This window comes from Euprymna scolopes, chromosome 42 (genome assembly GCF_053919585.1).
Source record: "Euprymna scolopes isolate OS-2025 chromosome 42, ASM5391958v1, whole genome shotgun sequence".
Lineage (NCBI taxonomy): Eukaryota > Metazoa > Mollusca > Cephalopoda > Sepiida > Sepiolidae > Euprymna > Euprymna scolopes.
The window spans coordinates 68,337,866-68,362,868 of NC_136523.1; the positions used below are offsets into that span (position 1 = coordinate 68,337,866).

Here is a 25,003-nt window from a genome sequence, read left to right on the forward strand (position 1 = left end):
ATAAGAGTTGAAATGTGCACAGTAGTCAAATTCGGGAAAGAGGAGGGAACCGCTTTAACAGGAGGATGAGTTATTAAACAACTGCAACCTTTTTTGTTATATATATATATATATATATATATATATATATATATATATATATATGTATATATATTTATTAAATAATATATATTATCACTTATCCAGGCCCATAGGCCACTCGAGGATGAAATTTGCACAGTAGTCAAAGTCGGGAAAGACGATGGAACCACTTTAACGGGAGGATGAGTTATTTAGCGACTCCAACCTATTTTCTTATATATATATATATATATATATATATTGCACAAAATATATATTACCACTAATACTGGCCCATAGGCCACTCGAGGATGAGAGTTTAAAAGTCCACAGTAGTCCACTTCGGGAAAGAGGATGGAACCGCTTTAACAAGAGGATGAGTTATTCTGCCACTCCAACCTATTTTGGTATATATATATCTATATATATTTCGTACAAACTATATATTACAACTTATACAGGCCCATAGGCCACTCGAGGATGAGAGTTTAAAAGTCCACAGTAGTCAAATTTGGGAAAGAGGATGGAACCGCTTTAACGGGTGGATGAGTTATTCAGCCACTCCAACCTATTTTGTTATATATATATATATATATATACTTTGTACAAACTATATATTACCACTTATCAAGGCCCATTGGCTACGCGAGGATAAGAGTTGAAAAGTGCACAGTAGTCAAATTCGAGAAAGAGGATTGAACCGCTTTAACAGATATATGAGTTATTAAGAAACTGCAACCTATTTTGTTATATATATATATATCTATATTTATTAAAAAGTATATATTACCACTTATCAAGGCCCATAGGCCATTCGAGGATGAAATTTGCACAGTAGTCAAATTCGGGAAAGTAGATGGAACCACTTTAACGGGAGGATGAGTTAATCAGCGACTCCAACCTATTTTTTTATATATATATATATATATTTATATATTTGGTATAAAATATATATTACCACTTATACAGGCCCATAGGCCACTCGAGGATGAGAGTTTAAAAGTGCACAGTAGTCAAATTCGGGAAGGAGGATGGAACCGCTATAACAGGAGATTGAGTTATACAGCGACTCTAACCTATTTTGCTATATATATATATATAGACTTTGTACAAACTATATATTACCACTTATCAAGGCCCATAGGCCACTCGAGGATAAGAGTTGAAAAGTGCACAGTAGTCAAATTCGGGACAGGGGGATGAGTTATTAAACAACTGCAACCTATTTTGTTATATATATATATATATGTATATATATATTTATTAAAAAATATATATTACCACTTATCAAGGCCCATAGGCCACTCGAGGATGAAATTTGCACAGTACTCAAATTCGAGAAAGACGATGGAACCACTTTAACGGGAGGATGAGTTATTCAGCGACTCCAACCTATTTTGTTATATATATATATATATATATATACTTGGTACAAACTATATATTACCACTTATCAAGGCCCATTGGCTATGCGAGGATAAGAGTTTAAAAGTGCACAGTAGTCAAATTCAGGAAAGAGGATGGAACCGCTTTAACAAGAGAATGAGTTATTAAGCCACTCCAACCTATTTTGTTTTATATATATATATATACTTTGTACAACCTATATATTACCACTTATCAAGGCCCAATGGCTACGCGAGGATAAGAGTTGAAAAGTGCACAGTAGTCAAATTCGGGAAAGAGGATGGAACTGCTTTAACAGGAGGATTAGTTATTAATCAACTGCAACCTATTTTGTTATATATATATATCTATATTTATGAAAAAATATATGTAACCACTTATCAAGGCCCATAGGCCATTCGAGGATGAAATTTGCACAGTACTCAAATGCGGGAAAGACGATGGAACCACTTTAACGGGAGGATGAGTTATTCAGCGACTCCAACCTATTTTGTTATATATATACATATATATATATACTTTGGACAAACTATATATTACCACTTATCAAGGCCCATTGGCTTCTCGAGGATAAGAGTTGAAAAGTGCACAGTAGTCAAATTCGGGAAAGAGGATGGAACCGCTATAACAGGAGATTGAGTTATACAGCGACTCCAACCTATTTTGTTATATATATATATATATATATATATATATATATATATATATATATACTTTGTACCAACTATATATTACCACTTATCAAGGCCCATTGGCTACGCGAGGATAAGAGTTGAAAAGTGCACAGTAGTCAAGAAAGAGGAGGGAACCGCTTTAACAGGAGGATTAGTTATTAAACAACTGCAACCTTTTTTGTTACATATATATATATATATATATATATATATATATATTTATTAAAAAATATATATTACCACTTATCAAGGCCTATAGGCCACTCGAGGATGAAATTTGCACAGTAGTCAAATTCGGGACAAATGGAAATATATCTAGCATAATCTATCTATTATATCTCCAAAAGTGAAAATGTGTGTGTCTGTGTTAGAGAGAGAGAGAACAATTCTCAACCTATGTACTGAACAAATTTTTTATCTACAGATTTGAAAATTTGTATATAGGGGAATTCAGACTCATGGAAATACATCTAGCATAATCTATCTATTATATCTATAAAAGTGAAAATGTGTGTGTGTGAGAAAGAGAGAACAATTCTCAACCTATATACTCAACAAATTTTTTATCTACAGATTAGAAAATTTGTATATAGGGTATTCAGACATATGGAAATATATTTAGCATAATCTATCTCTTATATCTATAATAAAAGTGAGAATGTTTGCGTGTGTGTGTGTGTGAGGTAGCAAGAGAGAGAGAGAGACAGAGCGAGAGAACAATTCTCAACCTATATATTCAACAAATTTTTCATCTACAGATTTTAAAATTTATATATAGGGTATTCAGACATATGAAAATATATCTAGCATAATCTATCTATTATGTCTATAAAAGTGAGAATGTGTCTGTGTGTGAGAGAGAGAGAGAGTAAGAACAATTCTCAACTTTTATATTCAACAAATTTTTTATCTACAGATTAGAAAATTTTTATATAGTGTATTCAGACATATGGAAATATAATAATCTATCTATTATATCTATAAAAGTGAGAATGTGTGAGAGGAGAGAGAGAGAACAATTCTCAACCTATATACTCAACAAATTTTATATGTACAGATTTGAAAATTTGTATGTAGCGTATTCAGACATATAGAAATATATCTAGCATAATCTATCTATTATATCTATAAAAGTGAAAATGTGTGTGTGTGTGTGTGTGTGAGAGAGAACAATTCTCAACCTATATACTTAACAAATTTTTTATCTACAGATTGCAAAATTTGTATATAGATTATTCAGACATATGGAAATATATCTAGCATAATTTATGTATTATATCTATAAAAGTGAGAATGTGTGTGTGTGTGTGTGAGAGAGAGAATGAGAGAGAACAATTCTCAACGTATATATGCAACAAATTTTTTATCTGCATATCTGAAATATCACATTTGTAAAGAAGTAGAAATCTGGATACCTATTTTGATACCTAATAAAAGAAAGGACGCTCTTTGGGGCGGATTTTGATGATTACAAGTCACTAATAAGAAATTGTAATAAACATTGAAATAATTTAAGAATTTTACCAAAATAAAATTGCATGGTAATCACCCAATTTCTGCCACAAAATTTGGATTGGCAAAACTCATAAACAGAAAATATATATTTTCTAATTTCATCTTTTTTTTTATATAATCTGATTTGATGTTTTCCTTAATATTCAAATCACTATATTTTGCTGCTTAATATCAAATACAGCAAATGAGTTATTTTTTATGCATCAAACAATTACATTTTCTCATTCATCCAAACTAATCACTGAACATCAATTTCATATTTTCTTCACTAAAATATTACTGTGCTTGATGTCATCAAGTGGAGCGGATCATTTTTTTTTTCATTTGTTCACACATTTTTCCAATTTATATATATTTTGTCTAAGATTCTTAGCCTATGTCATTGCCTACCAAGCTGTTTATTAAAAGTTAAGGTTCACTGTAAACACATACGTTACACCAAAATAAAAGCGCTTCAGATAATGTCTTGATATTCAATTCAGTTTCTCACATGACATCTTATGAAGTTAGTAGAAATGTTACAGACTTTTGAATCTCAAACACTTTCAATACTGTGCACTGATATTTTCTTTTTTGGAATATAAGCACATTCATTATTTTTTTTTACAAACGCTAACAAATGTCACATTGTGTAGCAATGTACTGAAACAATTATAAAAATATTTGTTTTTATTTTGGATGATGCAGGGCATCCGAAGAGAGATTTTTCTAACAAAATGAAAGTATAATTTTTAGCAATAGGTATCTAGGAAAAGGCCACTACATATGTTATAAATTCCAAATTTCCACAACCTGGCAAATACTGGTACACGCTAGCAAATTTAGATTTGCAATTACAGAATATGATTCTAATTTTTTCCTTTGCTCCTTATTCTAACACTACACTAAGTTTACTGTGTTATTTCGCTACAGTTGATATTGTGTAGAACAATAAGAAAATCATAGTGAACAATGCATTCAACAAAATTTCACACACATTTCTAGATACCTATATCTAATAAGTTCAAAAGAAAGGACACACTTAGGGAGGTATTTTGGTGGTCAAGTCACTAATAAGAGATTAGCTGGTTTCCCGGCATAGCCCAGGATGTAATAAAGATTGACTGAAATACATGTTCTAGCTGGTTTCTAGGCGTTGCCAGGGATGTAATATAGACACATTATGTTGTATATTACCTGTTCTCTTCTCCCTAAGGTAAAACTATTTCATATACATGCTGTAAATTACCTATGCTAGGGATAAAACATGAACAATACCAGTCCTAGGGTAGATAAAACAAATAATACATAAAGATGAAAGATTCCTCTCCCCTAAGAATAAAACATATGTTCAATATCTGCTTTTGTTTTTTCATTGTTTATACGGTCCCGAGCAACGCCGGGTAGCCCTGCTAGTCTTCTATATATATAAAAGCCAAACGTCTGTGTGTATGTATGTATGTTTGTTTGTAACGCTAAAACTTTTGAAAGACGGAACCAAACTTGACAAATTTGGTATCATATCGAAGCCCCATCACCCGGATGACAACTATCGAAATTTCACGTCAAACAGACCACTAGAAGTGGGTCAACTGATCAGTTATCTTCGAGGGGGGCCCCAAAAAAACCTGTCATTATCTATATATATAAAAGACAAATGTTTGTTTGTAACGCTAAAACCTGAGATGAAAGATTCCACTCCCCTAAGAATAAAACATATGTTCAATATCTGCTTTTGTTTTTTCATTGTTTATACGGTCCCGAGCAACGCCGGGTAGCCCTGCTAGTCTATATATATAAAAGGCAAAAATCTGTGTGTGTGTATATTTGTATGTAACGCTAAAACTTGTGATAGACGCAACCAAACTTGACAAATTTTATATCAGATTGAACCTTGATCACCCGGATGACAAATATCGAAATTTCACGTCAAACGGACCACTAGAAGTGGGTCAACGTATCAGTTATCTTCAAGGGGGGCCCCAAAAAACCTGTCATTTTAATGTTATTCATTACGTAATTCTTGAATGATCTAATGTTATTTATACGTTAAAAAAAAACGCTTGGTCATGTCACGTGACGTGACTTCAACATCCAGTAATGGCGAACAATTGTAAATAACAACTTTTTTACCGATAGCTTTGCACTTTCTCTTCTCCTTCGTTATATATATTATTAAACTTCATGACAATGTTTCCAGCGTGATTAACTTGTTAAAAATAGTATTTATACAAGAGTTTTAACGAAAAATGTCAGGAAAAAATGTACAGGAATAAAAAAATTCAGCTTTAAAAATATTCGACGATAAGAAAACGATCGTTATATTTATGCTAGAAAATAAATAGCCATTTTCTATATTACCACGTGACCTCATACCTCTTAAACTGAAAGGGGGGAGGAGAAGAGGCCGCTTCAAAACCAACACCGTCTTTCTCTTTTTTCTCTCTCTCTCTCTCTCTCACCCACTTAATCTCCTCTCTCTCACCCTCTTTCTCTTGACCGCCTACCACTGTTAAACTGTGGGGGGGGGGAAGAGGCAGCTTCAAAACCAACACCCTCTTTCTCTTTTCCCTCTCTCTCTCTCACCCACTTACTCTTCTCTCTCTCTCCCCCTCTTTCTCTTGACCTCCTACCACTGTTAAACTGTGGGGAGGGGGAAGAGGCAGCTTGAAAACCAACAAAAACAGTGCACAGTTTTCCAAGCATTATCTCCTATTAAAAAAAAAGATGCACACTTTATATTTACATAGTGATGTGGGGGGGAGATTAGAACCGCTTCTGTGGGGGAAAGGGGGGGGGGAGAAGCCAAGTGCACAGGTTCCCAAGCATTACCTCCTATTAAAAGAGGTAGCACACTTCATATTTACTTAGTGGGGTGGGGGGGGGACGAGATTAGAACCGCTTTTGTGGGGGGAAGGGGTGTGGAAGAAGCCGTGGGGGGAACGAGATTAGAACCGCTTTTGTGGGGGGAAGGGGGGAAGAAGCCAAGTGCACAGTTTCCCAAGCATTATCTCCTATTAAAAGACGAAGCACACTTTATATTTGAGTGTGTGAGAGAGAGAGAACAATTCTCAACCTATATACCCACCAAATTTTTTATCTACAGATTTGAAAGTTTGTATATAGGGTATTCAGACGTATGGAAATATATCTAGCATAATCTATCTATTATATCTATAAAAGTGAAAATGTGTGTGCGTGTGAGGTAGCGAGAGAGAGAGAGAGAGAGAACAAGTCTCAACCTATATATTCAGTACATTTTTTATCTACAGATTAAAACATTTGTATATAGGGTATTCAGACATATGGAAATATATCTAGCATAATCTATCTATTATATCTGTAAAAGTGAAAATGTGTGTGTGTGAGAGAGAGAGAGAGAACAATTCTCAACCTATATACTCAACATATTTTTATCTACGGATTTGAAACTTTGTATATAGGGTATTCAGACGTATAGAAATATATCTAGCATAATCTATATATTATATCTATAAAAGTGAGAATGTGTGTGTGTGAGAGAGAGAGAACAATTCTCAACCTATACATTCAACAAATTTTTTATCTACAGATTTGAAAATTTGTATATTAGGTATTCAGACATATGGAAATATATCTAGCATAATCGATCTATTATATCTATAAAAGACAGAATGTTTGCGTATGTGTGTGTAAGGTTGCGAGAGAGAGAGAGAGAACAATTCTCAACCTATCTATTCAATAAGTTTTTTATCTACAGATTTGAACATTTGTATATAGGGTATTCAGTCATATGGAAATATATCAAGCATAATCTACCTATTATATCTATAAAAGTGAGAATGTGTGTGTGTGTGAGAGAGAGAGAGAACAGTTCTCAACCTATATACTCAACAAATTTTTTATCTACAGATTTGAAATTTTGTATATAGGGTATTCAGACATATAGAAATATATCTAGCATAATCTTTCTATTATATCTATACAAGTGAGAATGTGTTTGTGTGTGTGTGAGAGCGAGCGAGAGAGAGAGAGAGAGAGAGAGAGAACAATTCTCAACCTATATATTCAACAAATTTTTTATCTACAGATTTGAAAATTTGTATATAGGGTATTCAGACATATGGAAATATATCTAGCATAATCTATGATATCTATTAAAGTGAGAATGTGTGTGTGTGTGTGTGTGTGTGAGGGAGAGAACAATACTCAACGTATATACTCAACAAATGTTTTATCTAAAGCCTTTAAATTTGGTATATAGTGTATTCAGACATATAGAAATATATCTAGCATAATCTTTCTATTATATATATGAAAGTTAGAATGTGAGAGAGAGAGAGAGAACAATTCTCAACCTATATATACAAAAAAATTTTGTATCTACAGATTTGATAATTTGTATATAGGGTATTCAGACATATAGAAATATATCTAGCATAATCTATCTATCATAACTATAAAAGTGAGAATGTGTGTGAGAGAGAGAGAGAACAGTTCTCAACCTATATATTCAACAAATTCTATCTTTACAGATTTTAAAATTTGTATATAGGGTATTCAGACATATGGAAATGTATCTAGCATAATCTATCATATCTATAAAAGTGAGAATGTGTGTGTGAGAGAGAGAGAAAGAACAATTCTCAACCTATATACTCAACAAATTTTTTATCTACAGATTGAAAAATTTGTATATAGGGTATTCAGACATATAGAAATATATCTAGCATAATGTATCTATTATATCTATAAAAGTGAACATGTGTGTGTGTGTGAGAGAGAGAGAGAGAGAGAGAACAATTCTCAGCCTATATATTCAACACATTTTTTATCTACAGATTTGAAAATTTGTATACAGGGTATTCAGACATATAGAAATATATCTAGCATAATCTATCTATTATATTAATAAATGTGAGAATGTGTGTGTGTGAGAGAGAGAGAGAGAGAGAACAATTCTCAACCTATATACTCATCAAATTTTCTATCTACAGATTTGGAAATGTGTCTATAGGGTATTCAGACATATGGAAATATATCTAGCATAATCTATCTATTATATCTATAAAAGTGAAAATGTGTGTGTGTGAGAGAGAGAGAGAGAGAGAGAGAGAGAGCAATTCTCAACCTATAAATTCAACAAATATTTTATCTACAGATTTTAACATTTGTATATAGGGTTGTCAGACATATGGAAATATATCTAGCATAATCTATCTATTATATCTATAAAAGTGAGAATGTATGTGTGTGTGAGAGAGAGAGAGAGAGAACAATTCTCAACCTATATATTCAACAAATTTTTTATCTACAGATTTGAAAATGTGTATATAGGGTATTCAGATATATGTAAATATATCTGGCACAATCTATGTATTATATCTATAAAAGTGAGAATGTGTGTGATAGAAAGAGCGAAAAATTCTCAACCTATAGTTTCAACAAATGGTTTATCTACAGATTTGAAAATTTGTATGTAGGGTAATCAGACATATGGAAATATATCTAGCATAATCGATCTATTATATCTTTAAAAGTGAGAACGTGTGTGTGTGATTGAGAGAGAGAGAGAACAATTCTTAACCTACATACTCAACAAATCTTTTACCTACAGCTTAGAAAATTTGTATATAGGGTATTCAGACATATGGAAATATATCTAGCATAATCTATCTATTATAACTATAAAAGTGAGAATGTGTGTGAGAGAGAGAGAGAGAACAATTCTAAACCTATATATTCAACAAATTTTTTATCTTCAGATTTGAACATTTGTATATAGGGTATTCAGACATATGGAAATATACCTAGCATTATCTATTTCATCTATAAAAGTGAGAATGTGTGTGTGTGCGTGAGAGATAGCGAGAGAAAGAGAGAGAGATCGAGAGAGAGCAAAATTATCAACCTATACATTCAACAAATTTTTTATCCACGGATTTGAACATTTGTATATAGGGTGTTCAGACATATAGAAATATATCTAGCATAATCTATCTATTATATGTATAAAAGTGAGAATGTGTGTATGTGTGAGAGAGAGAGAGAGAGGACAATTCTCACCCTATATATTCAACAAGTTTTTTGTCTACAGATAATAATTTGTACATTAGGTAGTCAGACATATTTCAATATACCTGGCATAATCTATCTATTATATCTATAAAAGTGAGAATGTGTGTGTGTGTGTGTGAGAGAGAGAGAGAAAGAGAACAATTCTCAACCCATATACTCAACAAATTCTTTATCTACAGATTTTAAAATTTGTATATAGAGTATTCATACATATAGAAATATATCTAGCATAATCTTTCTATTATATCTATAAAAGTGAGAATGTGTGTGTGTGTGAACGCGAGAGAGAGAGAGAGGAGAGAGAGAGAGAGAACAGTTCTCAACCTATATATTCAACAAATTTTTTATCTACAGATTTGAAAATTTGAATATAGGGTATTCAGACATATGGAAATATATCTAGCATAATCTATTATATCTTTTAAAGTGAGAATCTGTGTGTGTGAGAGATAGAACAATTCTCAACCTATGCACACAACAAATTTTTTATCTACAGATTAGAAAATTTGTATATAGGGTATTCAGACATATAGAAATATATCTAGCATACTCTATCTATTATATCTATAAAAGTGAAAATGGGTGTGTGTGTGTGTGAGAGAGAGAGAACAATTCTCAACCTATATACTCAACAAATTTTTCATCTACAGATTTGAAAATTTGTATATAGGGTATTCAGACATATGGAAATATATCTAGCGTAATCTATCTATTATATCTATAAAAGTGAGAATGTGTGTGTGTGTGAGAGAGAGAGAGAGAGAGAGACAGACAGACAGAACAATTCTCAACCTATATATTCAACAAATTTTTTATGTACAGATCTGAAATATCACATTTGTATAGAAGTAGAAATCTTGATACCTATTCTGATACCTAATAAAAGAAAGGACACTCTTTGGGGCGGATTTTGATGATAACAAGTCACTAATTAGAAATTATAATAAACATTCAAATAATTTAAGAATTTTACCAAAATAAAATTGCATGGTAATCACCCAATTTCTGCCACAAAATTTTGATTGGTAGAACTCATAAACATAAAATATATATTTTCTAATTTCATCTTTTTTTTTCTTTTTACATAATCTGGTTTGATCTTTTCCCAAATATTCAAATCACTATATTTTGCTGCTTAATATCAAATACAGCAAATGAGTTATTTTTTATGCATCAAACAATTACATTTTCTCATTCATCCAAACTAATCACTGAACATCAATTTCATATTTTCTTCACTAAAATATTACTGTGCTTGATGTCATCAAGTGGAGCGGATCATTTTTTTTTTTTTCATTTGTTCACACATTTTTCCAATTTATATATATTTTGTCTAAGATTCTTAGCCTATGTCATTGCATACCAATCTGTTTATTAAAAGTTAAGGTTCACTGTAAACACATATGTTACACCAAAATAAAAACGCTTCAGATAATGTCTTGATATTCAATTCAGTTTCTCACATGACATCTTATGAAGTTAGTAGAAATGTTACAGACTTTTGAATCTCAAACACTTTCAATACTGTGCACTGATATTTTCTTTTTTGGAATATAAGCACATTCATGATTTTTTTTTACAAACGTCAACAAATTTCACATTGTGTAGCAATGTACTGAAACAATTATAAAAATATTTGTTTTTATTTTGGATGATGCAGGGCATCCGAAGAGAGATTTTTCTAACAAAATGAAAGTATAATTTTTAGCAATAGGTATCTAGGAAAAGGCCACTACATATGTTATAAGTTCCAAATTTCCACAACCTGGCAAATACTGGTACACGCTAGCAAATTTAGATTTGCGATTACAGAATATGATTCTAATTTTTTCCTTTGCTCCTTATTCTAACACTACACTAAGTTTACTGTTTTATTTCGCTACAGTTGATATTGTGTAGAACAATAAGAAAATCATAGTGAACAATGCATTCAACAAAATTTCACACACATTTCTAGATACCTATATCTAATAAGTTCAAAAGAAAGGACACACTTAGGGAGGTATTTTGGTGGTTAAGTCACTAAATAGAGATTAGCTGGTTTCCCGGCATAGCCCAGGATGTAATATAGATTGACTGAAATACATGTTCTAGCTGGTTTCTAGGCGTTGCCAGGGATGTAATATAGACACATTATGTTGTATATTACCTGTTCTCTTCTCCCTAAAGTAAAACAATTTCATATACATGCTGTAAATTACCTATGCTAGGGATAAAACATGAACAATACCAGTCCGAGAGTAGATAAAACAAATAATACATAAAGATGAAAGATTCCTCTCCCCTAAGAATAAAACATATGTTTAATATCTGCTTTTGTTTTTTCATTGTTTATACGGTCCCGAGCAAAGGCGGGGAGCCCTGCTAGTAATATTTATACCGAAGGAGAAGAGAAATTGCAAAGCTATCGGTAAAAAAAGTTGTTATTTACAATTGTTCGCCATTACTGGATGTTGACGTGACGTCACGTGACATGACTAAGCGTTTTTTTTTTACGTATAAACAACATTGGATCATTCAATAATTACGTAATAAATAACATTATAATGACAGGTTTTTTGGGGGCTCCCCTTGAAGATAACTGATAAGTTGACCCACTTCTAGTGGTCCGTTTGACGTGAAATTTCGATATTTGTCATCCGGTGATCAAGGTTCAATATTATACCAAATTTATCAAGTTTGGTTGTGTCTGTCAAAAGTTTTAGCGTTACAAACAAACATACATACATACATACACACAGACGTTTGAGATTTATATATATAGAAGATGAAAAAAATTTTACGAAAAAAATCAAACCATTTTCAAAATTCCTTTAATTGTATTTCCACTTTTCTGCTGTACCAAATTTTTTCACTACACAAAAACTTTCGATTATATAGTGGTATATATTATTTTGAAAACAATAATTCCATGGGAACCGCCCCCTTAAGTAAACACTTCATCAAATATCCACACTAACGTAATGTACTTGCAATAACCCTTATCCCTGAGTGGCTTCCGAGCCTTGATAAGTGGTGATCACTGTGTAAAAAAAAAAAAATCAGAAAAAATTTAGGAATCGTCCCAACGCTAGTTTAAACATAAATAACCATAAAACTTTATTTTACATACATTTTCTTTTTTAATTATATAACCATAAAAACATTATTTTTCATTAAGTTTTTGTGTTTTGACATATATAGCTACAAAAACATTGTTTTTATAGATTTTTTTTGTTTTAAACATATATAGCCATAAAAACATTATTTTTCATAGATTTTTTGTGTGTTTAAACATATATAACCATAAAAACATTATTTTTCATAGATTTTTTTATATAAACATATACAGCCACAAAACATTATTTTTCATACATTTTTTTTTATTTAAGCATATTTAGCCATAAAAACATTATAAAATAAATATGCGAATTAAGAACTAAATGTGTTGGGTTTGCAGTATATATATATGTAATATATACGTGTTCATAATTCAGCTTGTTGTCTAATGTTTACCTTCAGTTGCTCTACATACTGGATACAATGAAATTGTGAATTTTCATTATTTCTCTATCAATGGTTGATGCGGATTTTAGTGAACCGTAATCGCACACTAATGAATCTCATACAACCAACCTCAACAGATGAATATGTTGAGCTCCAATGTGCTTTTTGGTAATCTTAAAATCGTTTCTTGTAATAGTCATCTTTTCTCACTTTTTTCTACTCTGTCCACGGCTGACAAATGAGATGTGATCTCTTCTTGCTGGCTTTTAAGTCTTTTTCCTAGAGTTTATTATCATACACTGCATCACCAAAAAAAAAAAAAAAAACCCTCAAAAAACCAGGCCAATTTGTTCTTTTTGTCTATGATTCTAGATGCCTCATTGTGCCTCCAGGTATATCTTTCCAACAACATTATACAGTATGTTGTATCATTCAGTTAAATAAGGACAATCTGATTTAATGTTTTCTATAGTTAGCATAAATAAAAAAAACTTTTGCATTTATTCATTTTAAAATATCTTTTCTCTGTGTTTTCCTTTTAGTTTGGAAGAAGTTGAAATGAATCCGAGTACATTAATTCGAAGACAGAAAGATATTGACTATGGCAAAAATACTATTGGATATAGCAATTATATCAAACTGCAGTCCACGTAAGTAATCAGATTTTGAAGTGAAGAAGATGACTTTTGAAGATTATTCTATTATTTTTGTCGCTTGCGTGACACTGCTGTCCCAACTTTCACTTTCTGGTTACCACTTGACGCGTCTTCTCTCCACTCCAAAACGAACTTCTGCAACTTTAGCTTTTCTCTCCCCGAATCCGACTATTCTCTTCTACAAATACAACTTCTCTGCTCGCAATCTAACTTCAGAATGCCTTCCTTCCCCAAATCACTCCTCTTTTATCTCCAATCAGGAGCATCTCATTTGCATACCTCGTGGTTACCCTGTAGGCATATAAAGAAACAGGGCAGCCATTTTTGTTTCTTTCTTCTTCATTATGAACACGAGGTAAGCCACACAAAAACGCGGTCGGTCGTTCTTGTTTCTTTTTTCTTCATTTACACCACACGCCCCCCCTGATCTTCAAGATCAATAGGATACTTCGTAATCCTCCATCCAAGCAGGCCGCCTCCTCTCATGTCGAGGCCTCTGGGGGACAACTTCTCGGGAGTTAACGTTTTCAGGTTCACTACAACGCGGGCCTAAGTCAGGTCGAGCAGCATCATTTGCTTCTCGGTGGCCCTCGATTTCCCCTTCTTCACTGCTCTCACTGCATACCGGCAATGTCACACGACGCAGGTCTAAGATATGCCGGGGAACGCCATTCACCATCACATTGTTCTTCGACTGCAATCCTGTTACGACCCCTCTTTTCTAACGAGTGGTACACTGTGCATTGGGGGGTTTCACCCACACCTCTTCACCTACTTTGATAGTGGCTTCTTCATTCTCAATTCCTGCTGTTTTGTTGCACGGATGCCGCCACTTATATGTGAAAACGGCCCTATGAGGCACAGTTGTCTCATCTTGTTTGGTCTTCGGCGAGATGTTATACCAAAACACCGCCTCTATGGGTGATACGTTGCTTTTTTCCGCAGCGACTTTAATGGTGCGATGATTCCTCTCCACTATTCCGTTGCCACTCGGCCGATACGCTGCTCTGAAAAATTGCCTTACTCCCCACTTATCGCACACCCCTTTAAAGGCTTCTGATCGAAAAGCGGGGCCATTGTCCATTAAGAGTTCCTCAACCGGCCCTCTCTCCAAAAATCTCTCCTCGATGACCCCTCCGATCGCCCATGCAGCTTCTGCCCTGATCTCTCTCGAGATGGCAAACCTTCCTGGTCCACAGTCGACCATCGACAGATACAATTTGTGGCGATAGTGTGTCACATCAATGGCCAATCGCTTCCAGTCCTCCGCAACGTGTAGCTCTCCTGCTTCGTGTCTGGACGGTCCAGGGTCAATTGATTGGCACTCTCGACAGTTCTCCACCACCTCCCTAACCTCCTCCTCGGTGGTCTCCGGGTAAACCTCTCTGGCTAGGAATAACGTTCGTTCTCGACCAAAGTGGTGCATTTCGTGTGACTCTTTGACTTCTTCCCCTGCACAGCATACCGAGGAGACCTCCTTTCCCTCCTGCAGCCAGGCCTTCTTCACGCGTGTCATCGAATCCGCCTTGTTTTTTTCTGACGGGACCAACACAACAGATACTCTCAACTGGAATTCCGCTATCAGGTCGGTGAGCGCTCCGAGTCTGCGCTTGATCAGCATTTCCGCAGCACCCCTGGTCTTAACTCTCTTATCGCCAGTTACTGCCGACCAAATCCATGACGCTACCGTTGCCGAATCGGTTTTGATTTCAATTATTTTCAATCCCCATTTCAGGGCCAGATTGATTCCTTTTATAGCGGCATCTAGTTCTGCTACGTTGATATGGGAGAAGTCGTTGTTTTTTCTTAGCCACGCCGCATCCTCCACAGTTACACCTCCTATCTCTAGTACGACGCCCAACGCCAGGTTACTGGCATCGCACCAAACCACACCCGCGTCTTCGTCGCTGACATACCATTTCCCTTTCACTGGGTCCTCATTCCTCACTCTCGCAATGACTTCTTGCAGCATGTTCATGACCTCCTTCGTCACACGGCCCTCCCAGCCATCAGTGCCTGTTTGTCGTTTAATAAAGCTGCATGCTATCCTTAGCCAGCCAGCGATAGGATAGTGCCCGACCAGCCTCCCGCAGACTGAGAAGAGTTCTCGTCTCGTCAGCTCAGATCCGACTTCGGGTATTGCATTCCCTCGTTCGAAGACAAGGCTTTCTTTTCCATCTCGCCTTAGTTTCAACCCCAGCACCGCTCCTCCATCTAGGGCCTCCGCCGGTTTTGCAGTTAACCCATACTTCTTGACATGGCTTCTTACTTTCTCTGCTGTCACCTCTGCCTCCTCCACCAGGATGTCGTCAATGTACGAACTAGTGGCCTCCTCCACTGTACAGTCTTTGCTCAGCACTGTCTTCAGCACGGCAGTCATAATTTGGGGGGCTGAACTCAGCCCAAAGCCTAACCTCGTCAGACAATACACCCGCCCCTTTTTTCCCGGACCAGTTGGTACTGCCAGAGTTTTTCATCTACATGGATCTGCAGATATGCCGATTTCAGATCGACAATCTTAGTGGCCTCCCCCATTCTTCTCCATTTCCTCATGACCTCCTCACATACGTCGATCCCCCGTTCCAGTGTGGCAGGCTACGTGTCTGTTCAATTCCCTAAAATCCAGCACGGGCCTAATCTTGTTTTTGGTAGGCTGAACAACCGCCAGTAGTGGCAACACTCCTTTTTCTTCCCCTGTCCACGGTTTCAGAATTCCTTCTTTTATCCACCTCTCCACTTCTTCCTCGAATCCTTTTCTTATTTCTCCTCGCAGGGTGTTTTCGTAGCAGCCCACCTTATTCTGTAGTTCTGGGGGCCCGGAGATCCATTTCCATTCCACTGTCCACCTCACGCCATCAAACTTCGTCAGGAAATCTTTGTCCTAAATGCAGCAAACCTCCGGTTTTGGGGTTCTGACGGTTCTATCACCTTCCACTCCTGCCATCCCCACTGTGCCGAGACGTCCAAACGTCACTTGGCCCCCTCTTAACGTAGCGCCCCCCAGTCGGTTATTTGCACTCATACCTATAATCACGTCGACACTACCGACCAGATGATTCAACACTAGGGCTTGCAGTCCAATGGGCACCCCTTGCACCATTACTTCCGCTGTCGTCTCTCCTAGGCATTTCACATCCCTGCCATCCACGGTCCTAATAATCCTGGTTCCGCTCCATGACCTCGCGACATTCCTCGCTAACAACGTTGTAGTGCAGCCTGTGTCGACAAGGGCTATGGCTCTCTTCCCATTGACTACCACCGGTAACCGAGGCAATGTTCCATCATGCGCCATTTCCACACAGAAGGGGTAACCACTGGCGCAATAGCTCCCCTTCACTCGTTTCCCTGGTCCCGTGCAGCAACACAATAGCGGCTAATATGCCCCACTTGTCCACATCGGTAGCACGTGATCCCCGGTCTCGGCTCTTTGCAGTCCTTGATCAGATGAGGACCCTGGCACCGGAAACACTTGATGGCAGGTCTCCCCTCCTGTCGCCTCGCCGGCTGCCTCTCATTCAAGTGAGGCCTCATGCACATATTTCCACTCACAGCTGCAGCCACGATTGGGCTTTTAACATTTTTCACTAGGACTCTGGCGTGGACCAAGAGATCGTCCACTTCCATAGAATGGATCCCTGTGATTCTCTGCATGTTCGCAGAGATTTCCTCTGGGAAGCCGTTCACTAGGTACAGCTTTACCGTCATCTCCAGGCTCCTCCCCACGTAACCAGCCAACCCTGCCAGTCTCCTGATCTCTGCCGCAAAGACGTCAACGGACTCGCCAGTCCACCTCAAACTTGACAGCTTGCCAAGTGCTTCAAATGGGCCCTCAGCGAAGGCCAATTTCAGCCTTTGCTCCACTAAGGCAAGGTCTTCCTTGTCTTCATCTCGCATCTGCTGGTAAATCGTGAGGGCTTCCCTCTCTAAGTATAGCGGCAGCAGGGTGACCACATCTTCTATCTTTTGCAGCTTCGCCACCATTTTTAATTTTTCCAGCCACTTAATCAGGTCACCCTCCCCAGTAAAGGGTCTCAACATCTGAGTGCTCAGTCTCCACTCAACCATGTTAATTTGCTTGATGTGCCGAAATAGCTTGTCGCTTGCGTGACACTGCTGTCCCAACTTTCACTTTCTGGTTACCACTTGACGCGTCTTCTCTCCACTCCAAAACGAACTTCTGCAACTTTAGCTTTTCTCTCCCCGAATCCGACTTTTCTCTTCTACAAATACAACTTCTCTGCTCACAATCTAACTTCAGAATGCCTTCCTTCCCCAAATCACTCCTCTTTTATCTCCAATCAGGAGCATCTCATTTGCATACCTCGTGGTCACCCTGTAAGCATATAAAGAAACAGGGCAGCCATTTTTGTTTCTTTCTTCTTCATTGTGAACACGAGGTAAGCCACACAAAAACGCGGTCGGTCGTTCTTGTTTCTTTTTTCTTCATTTACACCACAATTTTCTATGTTATCATCATCGTCATCATTATTATATTTGATATAGCATCTGTTTTACATGTTAGCGCATATAGAAATTGATATGTTAACAGAATGTAACATAACACTTATCTAAGATACGTTTTAATAATGTTTAAATCTTTTGCAAAATATAAAGACAATTAAAATTTTCCTTAGAGTCGATCCAGGGTCACAAGTTTTATCAGTCCATAAAATAACTAGAATTGTAATGATGTAATATAAAACTGGCCACAAACCTTCTCTTCCCTCCTTTCTCTAACATTATCTTTTCCTGATTTTGTCTTCCTTTTCCCTTTTATGACAGTTATCTCTAAAAATTGCAAATATTAAATTTATTGTAAAGGCTAAAACTTCGAATGATTCATGTAGTGGGTAGGGGTGTTAGATGATTTTTGTTTAATCAAAGAATGACTTCCTGCCCCACCTACATGTTCACTTGGTGGCTTCCTCTTAACTTTTACTTTCTTGCCAAAAATATTGATATTTCATCAATTAAGCCTTTTTCAAATTAGAAAAGGATCTCTGAAGATGCTCTGCCATTGCACCAATTGAGGTCAAGATGAGAGAATGGCAGCTCAGATGGTTCGAGATATGTGCTAAGGACCACATTATTGTGAAAAAGTCGCTCAGAGAAAGGAAGGCCAATACGCACTCTTATCTGTAAAACAGACATTGACCTGTGATTATGTCACGTGGAGACAAAAATCCATCAGTGTTGACCTCACCATAGTTTGAGATGCAAAAAGAAAAGAAACATTTTTCAAATTACGTTTTTACTACTCCTCATCATCCAAGTTGTTTTGCATTTTTGCACTGATTTTTCTACATTTTTCTACACTGTTTGGATTTATTTCTCTTTCTTCCTCTCTTTTGCTTAATCTTTTTCTCTCTTTTCTTGTTTTTTGTTCTGTCTTATAACAGTTGCCATGAAGATTAAAACTTCAAACAATTCATAAAAGGGAATTGAATGACTTGCTTCATCAAAATATGACCCCCCCCCCCCCCATACACACATGTGCAGTTGGTGTCTTTTTCTTGATTTTGATTCAGTAAGATTTTACCAAGACAAGGAATTGTTGAGATAATTTTCTTTTTCATTCCTCCTTTTCTATGCTTCTATTTTCAGACATGATTATGAAAAAAATCTTCTAACACCAAATAAATACCAAAAATGCAGTCGAAGGTCATGGGATGGACAAATTAAACGATGGCGAATATTACTCCATCAATTTGATGATATTAACAGTAGACCAAAGTAAGTATTATTTATATATAGTCTATATTAGCTGTATTCTTGAATATTTCATAAAACAGCAGTTTTGTTATTGATGTATTTTCATTTTTCAAAGTTCATGTGACATAATTTATTACTAATTGAAAATTTTGTATCTTTCCGAAGCTGGAACTATATGTCTACTTTTATTGTAGTATTCACTTGTATTACTAATAGCGATATTTGTTTGAAGCCAAACTATACTATTACTCCTATTAATTGTACTTTTTTGTATCTTTTAATACTCAATTTGGGTGAGAGAAAGTGTAGTATCTTTTCTGTTATGAAACTAGAGTATGTCAACAAGAAATTGTCACAATCAACTGTTCATTAGCAGACGAAATATTTTATAGATACAAAGATATGTGGTCAAAAGGAGAATTTTACTACTAGTTTGATTTATTTTAAACTAGCCTGGGTGCCTGGTGTTGCCCGGGTGTTTGTAGGTGTGTACATACACACGTACACATGTATGTATATATATATATATATATATATATATATATATATATATATATATATATATGCACACATCCACATGTATACATTATTTTGAATTTTGCCTAACATTTTTATTATCCGTTTGGTTCAGATATACTATTATGCAAGTATTTATTCAGATAGTAATATTATACTGCTTGAGAAAATAGAATATTACGGAAACATAAAGCGTAAAATTGCCAACTCATTAATGAAATGGCTGTAATGGAAAAATCCAGGAAATAAACGAAGGTTATAAAAAAGAAAACCTGAGTCTTTGAATTTTCAACAACATTTTGCACTATATATATATATATATATATATATATATATATATATATGTATGTGTATGTGTATGTGGTGTATATATCGATATGTATATATGTATATGCGATGTTATGGAATGAATAAGGTAAGTACAATATATAAACATTTGTATTCCGTTTATATAGCCTAAATGTTCCGAGTTTGTTATTATATATCGTTATATATCTGTATAAACTTCAAGGGAGTAGTTGTTTAATCTGAGGATAGACCTATGGACTTCAATGTGCATCCACTATAAGTTTTTTATGTACAAAAAAAGGCGTACAACTTGCAAGAAATAGCAAGAGGGTGGGTGCGTGTAATATAATTGTGTGAAATTAAATTCATATTTAGGTGTATGGGGTGTTGATAAAAAAGTTATGTATAAAATGCGTTCATATCTATATCTATTTAGATGTATCATGTTTGTATGAGTGTACATATGTGTGTGTATATATGTATGTATGTTTGTATATATGTCTATCTGAACTATTAAAATAGGCTGTCTCATATAAGGGGGTTACCATAGTGTATATATTACCAAAGTATGTATGTATGTATGCTTTGTCAGGTCATGTCATATGCTACTGGTACCATGTAACACAGTACTACCTGCCTCATGGTCAGGTCACCGGCGACTAAACTGGTTCCCCCACCAGTCTTGTTTGGTGAGGAGGGTGGCTAGTCTCCCTGAAGGATTAAAAACAAGACCTTCCAAAGGGCGAATGAACTCTTTTTCTGAGTCAATGGCCAACTAGCACAGTGTATATGTGTGTGTGTGTGTGTGTGTGTGTATGTGTATTGGGGTGGAGAGGGCTCCCGTAAGCCGTGGTGAAGGCAACCTTTCTAGGAGAAGCAAATCTCTGATTTAAAAAACAAAGCGGGAGACCAGTACCCGCATTAAGCTGGTCTGCAGTTTAATTTGTTGCTGGCTATCTTGTTCTTGCTTGTTGCTGGATCTCAACATTTTGAACCGAGAGAGAGACTTAGCTGTCGTACAAAGCTAAGACTCTGTAACATCATCTTTGTATAGATACTCCCTCAGGCATTTGGGCTCATGGATTTTAAATGTCTGAGGGAGTGAATCTCGTCTGACAAAACGTTGCAATCATCATGTATGCTTATGTAAACTATAAAAATAGGCTGTCTCATATAAGGGGGTTACCATACTACTGAAGTTAGAGGTCACCTTATTAAATAAATTTTTGACCATGAATTAAGATAATGCATATATGTATGTGTTGAATGTATGGTTATGTGTATGTATATGTATGGATGTTTATATGTATGGGTACGTGGGTGTATCTGTATGTATGTATATATGTAAATGTGTACTCATTGAATTGTAAACATCATCACTGTCGTCATGATCATTGAGGAATTATACCGTTTTTAAACGCTTCTCTCGATTTAAAAAAAAAAAAAAACATCAAAATTTATGACTGCTTTGTTTTACGTATTGCATGTGTTGGATTTGTTTTTATTTTTATTATCGTGTGTATTCATTGAATTGTAAACATCATCACTATCGTCATGATCATTGAGGAATTATACCGTTTTTAAACGCTTTTCTCAATTTAAAAAAAACACCAAGATTCATGACTGCTTTGTTTTACATGTTGCATGCGTTGGATTTGTTTTATCTGGGGTGGAGAGGGCTTCAGAAAGCCATGGTCAAGGCAACCTTTCTAGGAGAAGCAAATCTCTGATTTAAAAAAACAAAGCGGAAGACCAGTACCCGGATTAAGCTGGTCTACAGTTTAATTTGTTGCTGGCTATCTTGCTCTTGCTTGTTGCTGGATATCAACATTTTGAACCGAGAGAGAGACTAGCTGTCGTACAAAGCTAAATCTCTGTAATAACATCTTTGTACAAACATTTGTCAAAAAAAAAAAAAAGTCCTATTGGCGATGGCTGTCCATATTAACAGGAACAGAAGATATTATACTAAACGAGACTCACTCCAGCTCTGTTGCTGGAATGTGAGAACACATATTGACACTGGTACAAGACTAGAACGGAAGACTGCAATTTTGACTAAGGAATTGTAAAGATACAATATAGACATTGCTGCACTCTCTGAAACATGTTTCGCAGGTAAGGATCAACTGGTTGAGCATGAGTCGGGCTACACGATCTTCTGGTCTGGTAGAGCTGAAAAAGAGAGGCGTGAGGCTGGTATTGGTTTTGCAGTTAAGAACTCCTTAATTTGCAAGATCAAACAGCCAGTAGCCATAAATGACCATGCAATGACATTGAGAATACCCCTTGCTGCTGGTCATTACATGAATGTTCTTTCTGTCTATGCGCTGACTCTTACTTCGTCTGAAGACGATATTACTTCCTTTTATCATATGCTTAGATCTGTTATTACCGGTTTGCCAAGTGCTCAGTTTGGTGGTTCTTGTTGACTTCAATGCACGGGTTGGATCAGACAATGAGACTTGGTCTCCATTGGGTCCATATGGCATTGGTAGAGTCAATTCAAATGGTATGCTGCTTCTCCAACTCTGCAGTGAGCTAAATCTTGTTAGCATCAACACTTTTTCCCACCAGAAAAACAAGAAGACCTGGTTCCATCCCCAATCTAAACATGGCCATTTGCTTGATTACATACTGTGTAGACGTGGTGATCTGGGAAATTTTTGCAAAGTTAGAGTAATGCGTAGTGCTGACTGTGGTACTGATCATTTAATGGTCAGAGCTAAACTGAGAATTACAGTTCGCAAGAAAAGCTGTTTCAATGGTGTCAAAGTGCCTAAACATATTGATGTTTCCAAATTGAAAGATCCAGTCGTACGAAATTCCTTGAAATCTGCTTTCAACCAGGTGGATTTCTCAGATTATGATTGGGAGACAGTAAGAGATACAATATACCAAAAAGATGTTGAAGCTCTTGGATTGAAGGTTTCCAGACATCGAGATTGGCTTGCTGATAATTTCAATCAAATTAACCCTCAAATTGATAGAAAGAATAAAAAACAAATGGTGGTCTGACCTCTCCAGGGAGATACAGACTGCCTACAATCATAGAGATGTCAAGACATTCTACACTCTGCTTCATCAGGCTTATGGTCCGAAATCTTCTTCAACAACACCACTCCTAACGAAGGACAGGAAAACTTTGCTGAAAACCTCAGATGAAATTATGCATCGATGGCATGAACACTTTCATGATCTCTTTCATAACCCATCCAATGTTGATGTTGCTGCAGTAGAAAGTATCCCTCAATGTTCCTTTTGTCCGGAACTTAATATTGAACCGACTCTTGTGGAAACAGTTGACTGCATAAAACAGATAAACTCGAACAAAACCCCTGGGCTGGATGGCATCCCTGTTGAGCTGCTGATACATGGTGGTGTCAATGTACATTGTGTGGTCCACTCTTTGATACTGTCAGTATGGCAGGGTGACCCGGTTGCCCAAGATTGGGTAGATGCCATCTTGGTTATGTTGTACGTAGGAAAGGGTACAAGATCTGATTGTGGAAATTATCGAAGTATCTCGCTTCTGAGTGCGGTTGGAAAGGTATTTGCACGGCTCTTGCTAAAGCGATTGAAAAAGTATGTATGCCTAATATCCTTCCGGAATCCCAGTCTGGATTTAGAGGTGGGCGAGGAACTGTGGATATGGTGTTTTCTGCTAAACAACTCTTGGAGAAATGCATTGAACAGCGTATGCCTCTTTGCCAGGTGTTTGTGGACTTAACCAAGGCGTTTGACACAGTCAACCGTGAGGCTGTCTGGAAAGTGCTGGAAAAATTTGGCTGTACACCTGCTTTTACAGACAAGCAACTTCATCATAGTATGAAAGGTCGTGTCAACTTCAATGGTCGGCTTTCGAAAGAATTCCCCATTGATAATGGTGAAAGGCAGGGTGATATAGCTGCACCAACATTGTTTTCGCTCTATTTGACTGCTGTGCTCTGGTATGGTTTCCACGATTGTGATATGGGTGTTTATATTAGATTCCGAACGACTGGAAAGGTGTTCAACCTCAGAAGATTCCAAGCCAAAACACTTGTTAGTGATGGACTTGTTAGAGAACTGTTGTATGCTGATGATGCTGACCTGGTAGCACACTCCCCAGTAGATATGCAACTAGTGATGGATCTCTTTACAAATGCTTGTACCTGCTTCGAACTGACAGCATTGAGAAAACTAAAGTCATGTACGCTCCAGCTCCCAATGATCTGTATGTGGAACCTGATATCTTCGTCTGTGGAAAGCGCCTTGAAGTAGTAAAAAATTTTGTCTCCCTTGGGAGCACCTTATCAAATGATGGCACTCTTAATGTGGAAATAAGAAAGAGAATCAGTAAGGCATCTAATGCTTTTGGAAGGCTACAAGATAGAGTTTGGTCTGACGGTGATCTGACTCTGACAACTAAAATTTCAGTATATCAAGCATGTGTAGTACCATCCCTACTCTACGCATCTGAAACTTGGACCTTGTACCGGTCACATATAGAATTGCTCGAGATGTTCCATAAGCACTGCCTTCAACACATTCTTAGTTTCAAGTGGTATAGCTTTGTCCCTGATACATATGTCTTAAAAAAGGCGAAAACAACCAGTATTGCTACCATTGTTATTAAGAACCAGTTGCGTTGGGCAGGTCATCTCATCCGGT

The 25,003-nt window shown here is 36.2% G+C and overlaps 1 protein-coding gene across 3 annotated transcripts in view; it reads left to right on the top strand.

The window, feature by feature from the left end:
* The window catches only part of LOC145267126 (uncharacterized), a 545,487-nt gene that overhangs the window by 492,290 nt on the left and 28,194 nt on the right, over window positions 1-25,003 (top strand). For all 3 annotated transcript variants that reach the window (XM_080123160.1, XM_080123163.1, XM_080123161.1), the window contains 2 exons: window positions 13,721-13,828; window positions 19,439-19,567. In XM_080123160.1, the coding sequence (XP_079979286.1) occupies window positions 13,721-13,828; window positions 19,439-19,567 (237 nt within the window). The remainder of the gene's footprint in view (window positions 1-13,720; window positions 13,829-19,438; window positions 19,568-25,003) is intronic.